The sequence below is a fragment of the Carassius gibelio genome, chromosome B5 (genome assembly GCF_023724105.1).
Source record: "Carassius gibelio isolate Cgi1373 ecotype wild population from Czech Republic chromosome B5, carGib1.2-hapl.c, whole genome shotgun sequence".
Classification (NCBI taxonomy): Eukaryota; Metazoa; Chordata; class Actinopteri; order Cypriniformes; family Cyprinidae; genus Carassius; species Carassius gibelio.
The window spans coordinates 42,029,849-42,047,754 of NC_068400.1; the positions used below are offsets into that span (position 1 = coordinate 42,029,849).

General features: G+C 36.9%; 1 protein-coding gene across 1 annotated transcript in view; it reads right to left on the bottom strand.

The window, feature by feature from the left end:
• Positions 1 to 17,906, bottom strand: part of LOC127958899 (E3 ubiquitin-protein ligase znrf3) — a 60,804-nt gene that overhangs the window by 16,143 nt on the left and 26,755 nt on the right. Inside the window, exon 2 of the mRNA XM_052557944.1 lies at positions 8,545 to 8,667. Within this exon, the coding sequence (XP_052413904.1) occupies positions 8,545 to 8,667 (123 nt within the window). The remainder of the gene's footprint in view (positions 1 to 8,544; positions 8,668 to 17,906) is intronic.

A 17,906-nucleotide genomic window follows, 5' to 3' on the forward strand; every position in this document is an offset into this window, starting at 1 on the left:
TCTGGAGGATGCCACAAGGATTTCTCCTCGTTCAACAGCTACATGTGGATGAATGCGATCAAATGGCGTTGATTTGGAAGAACTGAAGGTTCCTCCCCAGATGATACGCAGTAGATCCATCAATGACAGCGACAATGACAGGAGAATCTCTGTTCATTATTTCATCATTAATAGATGAACTCCAGCTTTGATTCTTTGCAATAGAAGCAACTTCCCGAGGTGTCGTAAAATCGCCCTCTTCTCCATTTATCATTCTCAAGACTTTCCTTCTTTCTTTTCTTTCCCTGCACTCAAAGATCAGTCAAAAAAAACGCAGCCACTAATTTAAAGCCCATTTGCTTCCCGCTAACTCTGGTGACTGCAATTCCTGCGCCTCAGGATGGACAACTGCTAATTAAATTCCCCCCCTTTTTTTTCTTCGCTTTCCTCTTGCTTTCTTTTTGGGAGCATATTTTGTTTTTATACCGGTTTTCCGGTCTTAACCATGCACAGGAAAAGTAAACAGTCCCGTCTTTTCCTTCTCCTTTACATACCAAATATGAGCTGAGGTATGTTGTAAGAGTTTTGAAAGACAACACATTTTAAGACAATGTAAATTGCAGTCTCCAGCCCATTATACTTCAGTAAGCCAACACATTTCCAAGTAAAACAAGTCAGTTACAAAAGAAAGCTTATTTACGGCACACCATCATTTTCTCTCACAATTCAGACTATTTTCTCTAGTTTGAGTTTATACCTTACAACACTTGACTTCTAACGGTCAGAATTGCAAAATATGAATTTCAGACTTCTCATAAGTCACAATTTGTGAGATAAAAAAAACCCTCACGATTCTAAAAGAAAGACTTTTCTCCCAATTCTATGTTTTTACGTCTCATAATTCTATTATTTACTTTCCATCACAGAATAAAAAAAATAAAAGAGATGAAAAAAAGGTTAAGATTTTTTTTCTTGCAATTTCAAGTTTATATTCACCTGAACTCGAGGTAAACACACACACACACACACACAAGTTAGCTTTAATAAAGTTAACACTGCAGGGAGACGCAAAGGGCTCACCCAGGGTCACCGAGAGTTTAAAAATGTGGCGTCCCAAAGAAGTCAGCAGCATCTATGCTATCTTTACAATCACCAGAACTACGCTAAAAACCCACAGACGTACTTAAATCTTAATGACGGACTGCTAGATCGTTTCCTAATCTTTTTATTATAGCCCTTTCATGCACTGAAATAGCATTGCACACAAATGAATTACTTTAATTTAGTGTATTAAAAAAACAATCTCAAAGTCTAAAAATAATGATGCAGTATTAGATTATTATTTTTATTGATACAAATAGCAATAAAATAAAATTATAAATTATAAAATAAATCTAGTAATTTACACATGACCATTGTAATAATTTACCATTGCAACCCTAAATGATTTTACTGTTAATTTGACAAAAAAAAGTTCCAATAAGCATGTCAAGAACTTGACAAAAGCTAATAATAATAATAATAATAATAATAATAATAATAATAACAACAACAACAAAATATCTAAACAGAAAAAAAACATTAATGTAGAGAAAAACTCTGAAAGCCTAAAATGATAAGAATGATGCCTCTGCTACTGAAAATAAACAAATAAACATAATATAAAGCATACTGAATGAGGGGAATATGCAAATTTACATACATTCATCCACACATATACATACATACATACATACATACATACATACATACATATATGTATATATATATAGACAATTCTTAATGTAAAAAAAACCCAGACAAATCTTACGAAAAAAATGAAAGATATAAAAGCAAGTAGGCACTGAATTATGTGTTAACATATTCATTAAATGAATGGAGCTTCAGATTGAAGATCATCAGTCAGTTCAGAGCTGCTCATGTGCTGCAGTGACTGAGGGCTGGTCGATGTGAATGACTTTAATTAAAGGAGCATGTGCTCTCTGCATTCTCTAATCTAACCCACCTTCAAGTGTGTGTGTGTGTGTGTGTGTGTGTATCATATCAGGACACAACTCTGTAAAATGACATGGGTATGACACAGGTATTACAAGGAGAGGGTGACTTATGAGGACATAACCCATGTCCCCATTTTTCAAAACACTTATAAATCATACAGAATTAGTTTTTTTTGAGAAAGTAAAAATGCAAAAAGTTTCCTGTGAGTGTTAGGGTTAGGTGTAGGGTTGGTGTAGGGCCATATAATATACAGTTTGTACAGTATAAAAACCATTACACCTATGGGATGAACACACTTTACACAAAAACAAACGTGTGTGTGTGTGTGTGTCAGTGAGGGAGACACTTTGTGTATGCGTCTGTGTTCTTGTAATGGGATCTGCGTTTGGCGAGCTTCATTTCTCCCCGGGCAAACAGAACAGCAGGTTTAGACTCGGCCTATACATGACCACAATGGCTTTCAGCGCTCAGATTAACCCTTGCAGCGGGGGGGGGGGGGGGGGGGGGGGGCAGCACTTTGATAAAAGTAGAAAAAAACGAGGTGTCTCTGTTTCAATGAAGGAAACTCCTTCTGATAGAAACTCCTTGCATCTTCTCACACGTTCATTCTGCCTTTCATTCATTTATCTTTCTCTAGGCTGTTGTGTATGAGAGAGAGAGAGAGAGAGAGAGAGAGAGAGAGAGAGAGCAGGGAACAGGAGAAGAACTATACCTCTTGCTCCATTGTCCCTTCTGCTCCAGAGAGCTGTAATTCAACCACACAATCCCTCTCTGCGCTCACACGTCTCACACTTCACCAGCCGAATCTTTACCTGACCTGAGGCTACCAGGTGTGTTCTCCAGTCCAGTTCAGCCCGGCCTCAGCAAAGACCAATCGCACATGAGTTCTGCTCAACATCTCCGTTGTTTCTCCTCGATGGCAATGAGATTAAATGCAGTGCAGATGGACTAGAGTTTCAGAAGAGCCAAAACAGATTTGGCAAAACTATTTCTCATTAGAAGAGGATTTGGTGCACAGTCAACAAATCAGTATAACAACTTCTACGACGAATGTCGAACGGTCTTTGTTTTTCAGGGAATTTATATGTCATCTTCTCTATGATATACATCGGTCGTGCCACTGTTTTCCTGTGGGTGTGTAGGGCTGCTTACACTATATTTTCTAAATACGCTGGCCGTTTTGGTGCCATTTATATAATTTTCCATGATTTCAGGGCAGCTGACAGTCACTGAGGTCTATGGGTAGGTAACATGACTGTCGTAGTCTGACATTAATGACAATGAGATCGCAGTGTGACGTGATCATCACGTTCGTACAGTCTGGCAAGCAACAAACATAAAGGACTATTAACATTCGCACAGTGTGTAACCGAAGAAAAAATAAATGATGAACTAAAAGTTTCCAAAAGTGGAAACCTCCATTTAGAACTTTTTTTTTTTTTTTTTCATTGTCAAAGTAGAATGGACCTTGACCTTCAATGGAAGCACATAAATCCCAGATTAGATAAAAAACTAAAATATTAGTAATATCATGAAACCTTGTATTTTGATGTCATTGAGTATTGGGGTAATGTTTTTTTAAGAGGCTCTTTATACTCATCAAGGCTGCGTTTATTTGATCAAAAATACAATTTCTTTTTTTTTTTTTAATATCATTGCAATTTAAAATCTATTTTAATATACTTTAAAATAAAATGAATTCCTGTGAAATAATGATGTATTTCCAGCATCATTGCTCTAGTCCTCAGTGTCACATGATCTTCAGAAATCATTTTAATATACTAAATATAATAATTAATATAATAAATGTTGGAAAGTTGTGCTGCTTAATATTTTTTGGTACACTTGGGATACTTTTTTTTAAGATTAATAAAAAGTTATATACACCACCATTAAAAAGGTTGTGGTCAATTTTAATTTTTTAAGAAATTAATACTTTTATTCAGTTTTCAACGGATACAAAAATACTTTATAAGCATAAGATACCTCTTAAAAAAAAAAAAAAAAATCTTACTGATCCAAATTTTTTTAACGGTTTTGAGTTCCAGCTGTCTTGAAAAAATGCAGCAAAAAAAATTCCCTTTATTTTTTGGGTCTGAATCTCCCTCTTTCCTTTCCTCTCAATCCTTCGTTTCTCCTCGCCTCCCTCCGTCAAGTCCTCAACTTCCTCTCAATTAGCAGGTGTGTGCTAACGCTTTCTTCTCCCTTCTCTCTTTCTGTAGCCCTCCAAGTCACTCACAGCTGACCCCCTCACACACACAGAGACCGGAGCATAAAAGAGTCTTAAAACTCCAGGACGGAGCTTAATCCATGAAAGGAAAAGTGAAAAAAAAAAAGCCTGCCAAGTGGCTCAGCCCATCCCAGCGTGGCACGGCGTTCAAAGAGAAACACACACATATTATTACCGCGTCTGGCAGACACAACATTACACGCTCTGTTCGCAGCACCACCCTCAAAGTGACGCGTCACGCATATTCGGCTCGATTCGTTTGGGAAAAATCCACAGGTGCTTTGGTTTTCATTCTGTTGTAAACACCAAAACAAAATACTTCCCAGAGGAGCTCTTTGAACCGAGACACCTCCGTCAGTCTCCCTCTCTCAGCCTTGTCTTAAGCTCCACGGGTTTCTTTTCTTCTCTCTTTAAATAGAGGGCCAGGACTGTGACAAAGCCATGATTTCATACTCGCGGAGGAACAGAAACCTGCGGCCAATCAGAAGAAGCTCCGCCCACTGGGAGAGAACCTTTGACACCAAGTAAAGGAAAGCCCAGTGAGATAATATCAGTAAGTTGAGGCATACACAAACACAAGAGAGAAACCCCAGAGTTTGGGCCCCAACGGCGCTTTGCGCTTCAGAAAGCGTCCCCTTTCACCCCTCACCCCCTCCTGCTACTCCTAGATGGTGTGCATGCTAACAACCAAAACTAAAACCCAATGCATGCTGATATTTCTACCAGAGCTGTTATCCATAAACTACTTTTTGTTAATTTAACTAATACTGAGCTTGAACTAAAAACTAAACAAATGCATTCATGCTCATCATCACGACACAGAAAATCTCCTAGAATTCAGACTTTGCATTCAGTTATCAGATCCATACGAATCATGCATGAAAGAAAAGTGTAGAAAGTCAAACGATAGCTTTATGTGCTTTACAGATGAACTTGAAGTCTTTGTTCATTCAAAATTTTGATCTCACAAAATGATTACTGATTACTTTTTAAAGCTTGTAGTTTGTAATCTGTAGTTAAGTACATTTCAAAAGTAAACTTCCCAGCCCTATATATATATAAATTATCCCATAGGAATTAATATTATCCTGAAGAGATAATTCACATTTTTTTATTTATTATTAGATTTAGATCAATGTTGGAAACAGTTGTGCTGCCAAATATTATTTATTTTTTTTGGAAACCGTGATACTTTTTTCAGGATTCTTTGATGAATAAATTTTTTTAAAAGAACAGCATTTATTAAAAATATAAATCTTTTCTAACAATATAAATCTTTGCTATCACTTCTTATCAATTGAACACATCCTCGCTGAAAAGTTTTAACTTCTAAATAAAAAAAGAATCCAAGAATCCTGAAAAAAGTAGTATTTTTAAGAAGTTTCCAGCACTGATAATAAATCATCATATTTTCATGATTTCTGAAGATCATGTGACACTGAAGACTGGAGGAATGATGCTGAAAATACAGCTGCGCACCACAGAAATAAATTATATTTTAATGTACACACAATGCATAATGAATACACACAATGCAATACACACACAGTTTATAAAATACCATGTATTACCCATGTTACATGACCATGATCACTTAAAAGCAGATAATCACACACACACACACACACACACACACACACACACACAGAAGCATGTGGACTGATGCAATGGGAACGGGAAAACTCTGTATGCGGTCGGGAGATGAAAGGACATAACCCCTCAAACAGTTTTGCATGTGTCAGAGCAGAGAAAAAAAGAAGGATATCATGCTGGCAAAGAGGCAAAAAAAGAGAGAGAGAAAGAAAGAAACCAACCAACAAACAGACCAAAAGAGGAGGGACCTGCTGGGAATTAATGAAGTACTTTCACCAAAGGAAAAACAACTAAATCTGTGTACGATACACAAAAAAGAGACATGTTTCTGTAAATAATAATGTACACCATTAAAGATTTGTGCCATTAAAAACAAGCAAAACCCGAGCTCACTTTATTAATTCATGACACACCTCCAATTCAAAACAGGCTTCTTATTGGCTCCTGAGGAAACCAGTGCACAAGGCATCAGGTCAAACACGATCCATAAACACTTTAAACTAGTTTCCTGAGGATTCCCGATGAAATGATGAGACTAGTGTAGGTGAGAAAGAGCGGTGCAACAGAACAAAAGAAAGAGCAGGAACGAGAGAGGAAGCAGGAGAGGTGGGAGGTGAGCTCTCTGTGCACAGAGACAGGAAACAGAGGAAGAAACTGTGTACATATACATGTCAGCGGGGCAGCTCCGTCAAGACCTTACACATATCAGAGGAGCCTACATGACCTTTCCTCAAATACACACAGGGCAGAGTGCACCCAACCCGAGACGCTCGTGTCTTTAAAGTGAAGACAAACCATTCACGTGACCCACTTCATGTTGCATATCACTGTAGGTAAGGAGTTCTGTTTGGCATCAAATTGTCACATTGTTTTGTTAAAGGTTCTTTATGCAATCATTAAGACTAAAAGGTTCTTCTATGGCATCATGAAGCACATTTATTATTAAGAGTGCCATCACTCACCCAAATGTCATCACTTACAGGTTTGGAACAATGTGATTGTGAGTAATGGGAGAATTTTACATCCAAATCGAAAATGTGGATTTACTAATTCTTGGACAAAACCAGTTCAGAAAAAAAAAAAAAAAAAAAGTGTGGTTTGGCTTAAAATTAAATTAAATTAAATTATTTTTAATAATAAAATAAAATAAAATAAAATAAAAACAAAAAAAAAAAACTAATAGGAGAATTTTACATCCAAATCGAAAATGGATTTACTAATTATTGGACAAAACCAGTTCAGAAAATTAAAGAAAAAAAAAAAAAAAAATTGAGGTCTGGCTTTGTTTGTTTTTAATGGAATTAAATTAAATTAAATTAAATTAAATTAAATTAAATTAAATTAAATTAAATTAAATTAAATTAAATTAAATTAAATTAAATTAAATTAAATTAAATTAAAACCGAATAAAATGCTCTGTTAAAAGTTTGGGAGAATCTGCAAAAATAAGATGCATGTTGACTGTAATAACGACAGCTATTACGCTTCTTTTGCACATGTTTAATACAGTGTGAAATCCATCCACATCAGTGAAAGAATACAGATATTTGAAAACCATGAACAGAACTGAACATCATGAGGTTACTCATTTCAACCAAATACTGATTTAGTTACCGGAGGGAATTTTTTCAATTTTTTTATGTTTATTATTATTATTATTATTGTCAATTTTGAAAACAACTATGCTGCTTAATATTTTTTCTAGAAATCTTGACTGATTTTCTTTCAGAAAAAAAAGTATGAACGACAGCGCATGTTCAGACAACAGAGGAAAGATAAGAGAGACAGTGAAAGGAGAAGAAAAACAAAAGTAATGGCAGGGGTGGCACAGCAGGGACACGCTGGCACAAGCGGGTCAAAGGGATGCTGGCGAGACCTGACAGACACCGATGCCCGGACTAGAAACAGAACCCCAGCCGAGCACAGGCCTATATCAGACGGACGATTACCACAGCGACTCTCTAATTATAGCACTGGCACAAAAGAAGGGGAGGATGTTTTCTATCCCATTATTATGAAAGAAAAAGAAATGGAATGTGTTTACCCCCGTTCACCTAACGTGAACTTTCCGGAAATCATATCCGCTGATGTTCAGAATTTTGTTTTGAATACTATCAGTGTTTGTTTTATGCTAAGTGTCGCCAATAAAAAAAATATGATGCTCTTTGGCAAATCTGTATAATGACACGACACGCTTCAAGAAATCAAAGATCTTAAAACAACTAAAAATCACACAGTGTGCACCAACTTCCCATGTGTCAATAATACAACAGCAGAAAACTAAATTAATGCTTATTATTGGAATCCAAAAGGGACAAATGTGTCATGTGTAACGTTAAGCCCATTCCAGCTTTAGACATGGGAAAATATTTATCTGTTTTAGAGCAAGAGCATCCTGCTGAGTATAAATGTGTGGAAATCTTCAAATTTCCCCATAAAAAGATCAAACACGCAAACAGATATTGGTGTCCTGAGACTGCAGAAAGCTCGGCCAATTAGGAAACGCTTCATCTGGATCTGGATTTGTTCAGTGCGTCTAAAAAGCGCAATGGTAGCCAACACCGCACTGAAAGTATTTTAAACTGTATGCATTAAAGTGGAATCCTTGCTGCCAAAACTGCCTTCGCCAACATGAAAATATGCACAAATAATACTATTTTAGGGAAATATACACATTGCATTGCCATTTCTGAACAGAACTTTGATCTAATCTACTACAGTAAGACATTGAGGGGCATCCTTACCTTGCCCAGTACAGTAAGGCAGCTGGGGTCCAACTCGGGCTGCTCCAGTTTGACCACTCCAACCCAGCCATATTCGTACAGGTCCTCTTCATCGTTGTTGTTACACAGGCCCAAAGGGTGCATCTGAAAAGACCAAGAAAATGTCCTTCAATGTTTCAGTCCAAAACCAAATTCTAGTAACACACTCATCCATTCCCAAAAAAAGACAGATTAGAAAGCAGATTTTTACAAAGACTTGACTGCAAGACTTTAAAAGCTTTAAGAAAGATTGAGAGAAATGCATGGATTTTATTTCAATAAATTTACATAGAGTTTCATATTGCAAATTCACTCTTCTTGGCTCAAATGCCATTTTCAGGTGCTCCAAGTGTGAAATCTAGCGCTTTTGATGTGTTGAAAATTTACAACATGGTTGTTTATCAATGGAAATCTTCCATGAGATAAAACTCACCCTAAAATGAAAAAAAAAAACTAGGTTAAAGATTGTTTGGGAATTACACAAGTGCTGAATGAGGCCATGAATTGCTTGAGAATGGCGGTTTATTATTTTATTAGCACTATTATCTTCACTAGAAAATCCTTTACATATTGGTGCACATTGATAATATTGGTGCATATATGTGCGTATGCATGCATAAACATACACATCACCAGGACAACTGATTTGACCCCTTCCCAGCCCATTGCTGAGAGCTTCTGGCCAAATATGCTAAGAAGTGCTACTCCAAATGAACTAATTGGATTACCACCTTGAAAAAGCTGATTATCATCTTAACTCTGTAATCAAAAGCCACATCAGCTCCCAAGAGGCCTTGGATTCCACGTTTGCATAAAAGTTAGCTGATGTCGTGGTTTTTTCTTATTTAAACTAACAACATATTAAAGCAGGGTGATCATGGATACCCTAGTTGTCATGCAAAAATATAAGTTAACATTAAGATAATGTGGCTCGGTGGTAGAGCATTGTGTTAGCAGCGTAAAGGTTGTGGGTTCAATTCCCAGTGAACACACATACTGGTAAAAAAAAAAATTATATCCTGAATGCACAATAAGTTGCTTTGCATAAAAGCATCTTCTTAATGCATAAATGTAAAAAACTCTGGCTGAACGATGCATTTTCTAATCAGTGGCCTTCTAATCAATGCATTCATTGGGAACCGTGCATTTAATTTAATTTAGCAGCAGTTTCGCAAAAGAAGTGGCCCGTCAGAAGTCAAAGATGGCAAACCAATGTGGCACATGGCTGCTAAACAGATTTTTTTTAAACAGCCTACTTTTCTGGAGCACGCTGACATTGCTTCCCAAGTAACTACGTATTGATATTGATAAGGTAGGCTAATTTGCAATACCTGAAATATATCATGCAAGAAAAGTCACACACTAAAACTGAGAATTCAACTGCACCTGCTACCGTTTGCATTCTGTAATCTTATTTTACAATACACATGCACCAATAGTCATGTTTCCCCCCAAGCCGCCCCAACACATTTCCCCTGTAGTCCCCCAACAACGGGCTGCATACACAGTGGCACATTTTCCCCAATCTCCCCGTTTTCGGTCCATCATTTTGCGCTTCGCCCAGCCATCTCTTCTACAAGCACCAAAAGAGGTGTCCCTTGTTCAGCTCCTCCACCCTCAGCGCCTCTCGTCTCTTGTATAGACGTTCACATGTGTATATCTCCTTTCATGGGCAGTGTTCTCAATGAGGGTTCAAAGCATCCTGCAATTCAAAGAAAGCAGCATGTGTTTGCAAATCTGCCTGGGGCCAATTCATAACAGTGAGGGCCAGCTTCAACTCAAATCAAAAACACTAAAAATATTTGGCCAGGCTTGGTTTCTTTCGTTGTACCAAATAGTGATGGCCGATTCGTGAACGAATCATTCAATTTAACTGGTTCTTCTTAGTGAACCGGTTGAACCAGTTCAGCAAATTGAACTGAATCGTTTGAAACGGTTCACGTCTCCAATAAGCATTAATCCACAAATTACTTAAGCTGTTAACTTTTTTAACGTGAATAAACACGTCGGTTTTTGGATCACCAGTACACTGAACCGAAAAAACGTTTCTTTCGGACGCGTCTGATTTGAGAACCGATGAACTGATGATTCTGCGCATGCATGTAATTTTTTTAGTATTTTGTTAAACATAGGAAAGTGTGATAAATCTTAAAAAAAAAAAGTTATTTTATGTTTCAATCTGTATATTGTAGATAATGTATAGGCCAAAGGCGTTTTTCAGGGAAGTTGGACAATAATTAAGACTCTGTTTAATAGGAATAAGGGATGATTTATGAAATATCTGTTCTGTATATATACATAATGATGACACATTCACAAATTGAGTTTGTAGTAAACAGAACATGAACACGAGTAGAGCAGCTGATGAAACTGAACTGCAGCACGTAAATTCATTTAATAAAAAAATACATCGCAATGGATTATGTATAGTAAGTGGATCATGGTTTCTGCGCTGATGACACCTAATTTATTTACTTTATATCGTCAAGACTTAAATCATCGTATGCACATTATTGCTGTTACTGTATTTGGGTGCATTGTTGAAAAATGTTAACTTTTCATGATTATGAGGTTTTTAACTGACTAAAGTTATGATTACTGACTTATAAATAAATAAATAAATAAATAAATTATATATATATTTGATAGACGTGACGCCATCTCCAATGACGTCATTACGTTGAGCGTAAAAGTACCGCTGAACCGATTTTTTTCAACCATTTTTTTTTTTTTACTGGATCCACATTGAATGGATAAGAATTGAACTTCTCATCACTAGTACCAAACAGTAGGACCTTTTCATTTAATCTCGATCTTCAATCTCTGTATACTGTAATAATCGGAACAGGAAGACAAAAATCTTGCAGTGTTATTTTAGATAACATTATAAAATGTATTCATATTTTGTTTTAGCTTTTAGTTTTATATTTCAACTATCATTTTAATTCTATGTGCTGTAGTAGGGCTATGATTTCCGAGACACTGTGGATCCAGTAAAAAGAAACGAACACAGTATAACGCGGAATGTGATGGAATTTAAAAAATCTAATAAAATCATTAGAGATGCTTTTGCTTATTAATATTTAATTAAAATGGAATGCAGAAAATTAATAGAAAACAGAATTTTAATTTATCAAAGGACCTTTTTATTTTTGTAAAACATTTAATAAATTACTGTTAAATATTGTAAGTTTCATGATTTCAATTAATTAGACATGTTTTTGCTGAATTAAAAATTTAATTTAACAATTAAATCAGAATCTAGAATCTAGAAAAAAAAAATGGAATCTGGAAAATTCTAATGGAAAAAAGTGGAATTTGTCAAAAAATCAAACAGATGTCATAGGGCCCAAGCGCTAGTAATTTTTATTAGGTTTAGTTTTTTTTTTTTTTTTTTTATTATTTTTTCATTTATTTTAGTTCTAATATACGTTTCATACGTTTTTATCTTAAAAAAAAATCAGTAAATCTGTATTAATACCTAGTTCTACAAAACTGTGCAGGGGGACATATCTCTGACTGGTGGAAACATGTATTTGTTTAACGGTTGCAATTCAATCAAACCCTGAACCCATTAACGACACCCAATATTATATAATATTACATATAATTTAAACAAAACTGCTTCAAATGATATGATAAATGGCCACGTGCGTCTCAATGAAAAGTCAAGACTAAAGGACACTAAACACAGCACATCTAAAATCAAACCTGCAGATAGTAGCATAAATGTAGGAAAAACACAGACCTCTTATCATCGAAGCTGACCTAAACGTGTTGCTACACACAGAGCAAGCGCTCACGGATCGTGGCTGTGGTCCAGCAGTAGAGAACACAGAACAGATGAGTCGCAGCCACAGGCATGGCATTCAGGTCAAGGCCAGTATCAATTTCACCCGCAACAATCAAAAAGCCCAGCTATAGCTCGAGGGTACGCTCTGCTAGCAAACTCCACTCCTGAACCACTTGCACTGGCTCCAACTGCTCGTAACCCCACACCACGATTGTTCACAGCACATTTATGTCCTCTGATTAGAGAGTATAAAGCTAACAAACCTACTCGACCACAACTGTAATATAAATTATTTAGACACCAGATATTATTTTTGATATTTTTTCACTAGTGGGTGCAGGACACGATAGTGCATTAATGTAAGTGAGTATAGCAACAAAGTGAACTGTGACATATTGCACCCAATAATTTTTTTTTTTTTTTTAAATTTTATTGACCTTTTTACACTTTTTTTTATATATATATAAAAATAATTAAGCATTGCTTGATACAATAATTGGTTGACCTACATTGATATTATCTAATTGTGTACTTACATTTAACAGCTAACAGCTATTCAAATTAATTCATTACATAACTTTCTATCAAAGTTATCTGACATTATCAAGACTAATTTATACTGACTCGGTGTAACCCCGAGTCTTCTAAACTATAGCGAATAAACTGTGATATAACGAGAGAAATGTTGAAGGTGTCTTACTAAATTTTGGTTTGACTGTCTGATTAGTGAGTATAAAACTAACAAACCTACTTAACTGCAACTATAATCCCACACGGGATGCATATATGATTCATGGCCACGAGTCCATCGACTTCAAGCTCAGATGATTTCATGGAGAAAAAAATACCAAATTCCTTCTGCAAGGGGCAATTCCTCTCTTTCCTCACACCGCTGGTCCCTTTCCCAGTGCCCAGTGTCCGTCACCCAGGCTCCGCCTCCTGCCGCCGGAATAGTTCCTGGAATAACAGACCGTCCTGCCAGGAGAGGTGGGGGAATATCTGATCAAAGCCCCAAGCAGGCTTCACAACCCCCCTCGCTCCGCCACTTAGAGAAACTCTGTCCTCGGCCGCGGCTCTCAGAGCAGCTTTTCAAACAAGGCCAAGAGCCTTTCAAACAAGCAGGAGTGCTGGGAATTCTCAGTGTGTTTGGGAACCTCGGTCGACTGCTGGCTTGCCTCTCGGTGTGTATTTTGGCGGTTGACAGAGATAGAGTGGGACTCTTCTGCTGTACAGGGTTTAGAAGAGGCACTGAAGATACAGTGATCAAGAATGAAACACAGGCTGCATCCACGAGATACAGTCAACCCAAACCCAGATATCATTTTTGGTATATTTTTTAATTGATGGGTTCAGGACACTATTGTTTGTTTATGTAGTGAGGATAGCAAAATAAAGTAAAAAATAAAGTAAATCATATAGTGGACTACCAGTAAAACTAATAAAAAAAAATAATTTGAACAATTTGACTTTGCTTAAGTATTTTTCTGTTATTGCTAATGCGCCCCTTTAACACCTAAGACTAAACAAAATTATGCACTGCTTGGTAATTAATTGAGCTAAATTGGTATTATCTAATACTGTACGTACATTAAACAAATGACAGCTATTCAACCGAATCCATTACATAAATTTCTATCAAAGTTATATAAAATTCTCAAGATGAATTTGTTCTGACACAGTTTAACTCTTGAGTTCTTGCCATTATTGTATTACCATTTTCTAAACTATAGTGTATAAACTTTGATAACGTAAGATATGTTTAAGGTGTCAATCAATTTTGGTTTGACTTTGTATGTGAAAAGACTAGAAAAGTTCTCGATAAGCTCACACTTCCAACAAGATTCTGAATCATGCATTAAAAGGACACTTTACTATCCCATGAGGCTATAGAAAAAGATTTGTTAATATTAGCGAAGTTATTAAGACAATGCAAACATGGCGAATGAAGTACATCCATATTGAATTCATACACGTTTACTTTTTAATGGCTACTTACTCAGAAGAAATAGCATATTAATTTACCCTAATACATCACATTCATATTGTACGTATAATATTACATCAAATATATATATATATGAAATAAATGTGTATTGGCTCAGAATAACGCAAATGCAAAAAAGTCAGAAAGTGTTGATAGAAAACAGTTTTTCTGTTACACACTACAACACAATGAGTAATTATACAGTATTTTAATTTATAAATGATTTATATTTAAATAAAAAGGCATTATTGTTTATATTAAGTGCACAATAAATGTATACACTAATATTAGGTGTTCTACATAATAAACTGGAATATAAGTTTAATTTGTCACTTAATTTCTACACTAAAAATAAATGAATATGAAATGACAAAATACTGATTAAAACTGTCAATTAAACTTGAAACTGATCTTTTTTTGCAAGTCAAGCAACCACATCCACACAGGACTTGTTTTAGCACTACGAGAGAAAAGGGACGAAAAGCATATCACGCCAGCAAGCGCAGCTTAACGTCATACCTCAGTTGATTTAACCCTACGTGGATCACCTCAGCTGTTACAGATCTCTAACATTTCTTCATCTATAAAACTGGAAGGCTGTCATGTAATCATATGCCAACACATAGCGGGAAGAGCTTTGCATTGGGTACACAAGGCGAGCCAGCCAGTTTCCTTTTGGCACTGGACGTCTGAACTCCCACCTATAATCCAAACAGAGGATGCACTCACAGACTCCAACACTATTCTGGTTTGTCTATCGGAAGAGTGTGAAATACTGGAATGGGACAGATGCCTACGCCTTCTCCTCTACTTGCCCTGGACTATTTATCTTTCTCTTTCTCCCTCTTCGCTTTCATGCCGCAGCCGTAAAGCTGTCGGACATTAAGAATCTCACACTCTAATCACAACGCTTTTCTGATCAGCAAAAGAACCAATAATCAAAACAAAAAGGAGTTTTGGAAATGTCTGAAGTTGGAGCACAGAGAATTCCAAACATATACTTAAAAAGAGAGGGAAGGAGAAAAGAGGAGGAGCTTGTCCCTCTGATTGCTTGTGTCTTCTCGTTTCCCAAGCGCTGGAAATAACTTCAAAGGGGATCACAGCCTTGAAGAGAGCGCAGATAGAGTTACATTGTGGCAGCTGGAGAAGCCTTGCAGGTGGGGCATGCTCTGACGGTGTAATATTATCTCATAAAGGGACACTGGGCTCTTTTTCAAAGGAGGCGACTTCCTCTCCTTTGTCGTCTAGACAAAACCGATGGAAGGACAGTTACAAAAGTCACCTCTGGCCAACATAGACTCCGACAGCTCTTGCCTAGAAAGCATGTATATGTACCCAAGACGTAGCGCACACACTGCAAAGGAGGTGACATCATGAAGCACCAACCACAAGCATCTCAGATTTGTTGGTGGCACTGGTACAACCATTTTTCTTTACAACCAAGACATCTAGACACTTCAAGCATTCGTCACTCTCTCTTTATACACACAGAAGTACATATTGGAACCGTTTAGGCCTTCCCTAGGAATCGAACCTACGACCTTGGCGTCATCCTCTACCGTTTGAGCCACAGGTCTCGAGACCTCTTGTGCCGAAAATCCATTCACACGCTGTCCCCTTGACAACGACGTAAGCAAACAAATGGTGCAATTCAGACCGGAGCAAACACTTAATACCATGTAATACCATCGAGCCAACGGAGAGGACATCTTTAGCAGAGGGGAAGTGACAGGCGAGTCTATTATAAGACTGTGAGTAGAGATTGAAACCATCAATGGTGTGAGAATGATTCTCTCTCTTACGGAAATGTCTGCTATGCAAACGACAAAATACAAAATACAGTTAAACAGGAACGTGAGAAAAGACAAGCAAACATAATCATGCTTACAGTTTTAAACGATCTAGAAATTAGAAAAATGGCATATTTAAGGATCATTTCCAGGGCTTAAAGGCAAGCTATGGTATTGGTATTTCATGATTGTTTAAAGTTCTAGCCTATAGATTTTCAATAAAACAGGCAATCAAGAGAATGATGCGAACAATGTCAAGGGCATGGGTTTGATTCCCACAGAATGCATGGACTAATAATATGTAGACAATAGTTAAAAAGTTTGGGTTCATTTAGTTTTTTTTTTTTTTTTTTAGGGAAGCATTTATCTATACTTAATCACGGTAAAAACAGCAATATTGTGAAACAATATTTTCAAATCGAATACATTTAAAATAGAATTAATTCCTGTAATGGTAAAGCTGAATTTTACATTATTAAAACATTATTGTGACTATCCATGTTGAAAATATTTGTTCTGCTTAATAGTTTTGTGGATATTTCGACAAATAGAAAGAAAAAACAAAGCAGCATTTATATGAATTTGTATTGTCTTTGCTGTCACTTTTGATTAATACTAAATACAAATATGAATTTCTTTCATGGTCAACTCAACTTTTGAATGGTAGTGCAAGCTACCCCATAAAAGCATAAATGTAAAATAATATTAAACTATCGCCATGCGATACAAATAAAAATCATTCAATCTAAAGTGCCGTATCAGAGAAAGTGAGAAAGCCTCATGACAACAACATTCACACTTCAGCCCATCATAGGTGCAAAATTAATCCAGCATACGTCGAGGGGTTAACGTGACATGATTTATGGGCAAGGAAGGCAAAAGTGCACGCCAGAATAGCACCACCACCGCTCTTGAAGTTCAGGAGACGGGTAAATCTTTACACGACAGGATTGTAGTCATCAACACCTAGCCTCACGGAATCCTTTGAAGTACATCCCTCGCTTTGAAGGTCCCGGAGAAGAGGAATGCCTGCGAAGGGCTCTTGGAAAACCCCCAGAGTTGTGGAATGCAGAACAAGCTGCTTCCGGACTTCTGCTGGAATGGGATTAGAGCGCTGGAACAGACGAGGGCTCCTGCGCCAAGGAACGGCTGATGCCACCACCAATGGCATGGCACTGGCCAGCTCGTCACAAAAATGATTTCTTAGAGGTAAAAAAATGGGCAAGAGAGTGGCAGAGGCGGGTGGGAGGTTAAACTGGATGAAACAACATGGTCACCAATAAAGACTGTGATTTTTAAGGTAAACCCCCAGGTCCCCCCTTGTCCATCCCTTTATGTCTACAGTGTACCATCTTCCGATGGCTACTTCCAGCAGGATAATGCACCATGTCACAAAGCTCAAATCATCTCAGACTGGTTTCTTGAACATGACAATGAGTTCACTTTACTCCACAGTCACCCGATCTCAATCTAATAGATCAGATTTGGGATGTTGTAGAACGGGAGATTCGCATCATGGATGTGCAGCCGACAAATCTGCAATAACTGTGTGATGCTAGCATGTCAATATGGACCAAATTCTCTGAGGAATGTTTCCAACACCTTGTTGAATTCTATGCCACGGAGAATTAAAGCAGTTCTGAAGGCAAAAAGGGGTCCAACCCGGTGCTAGCAAGGTGTACATAATAAAATGGCCAATTATGTATATGTGCTGTGTATAATTATTAAGTAGCCTATATATATAAAAATACACACACACACACACACACACACACAC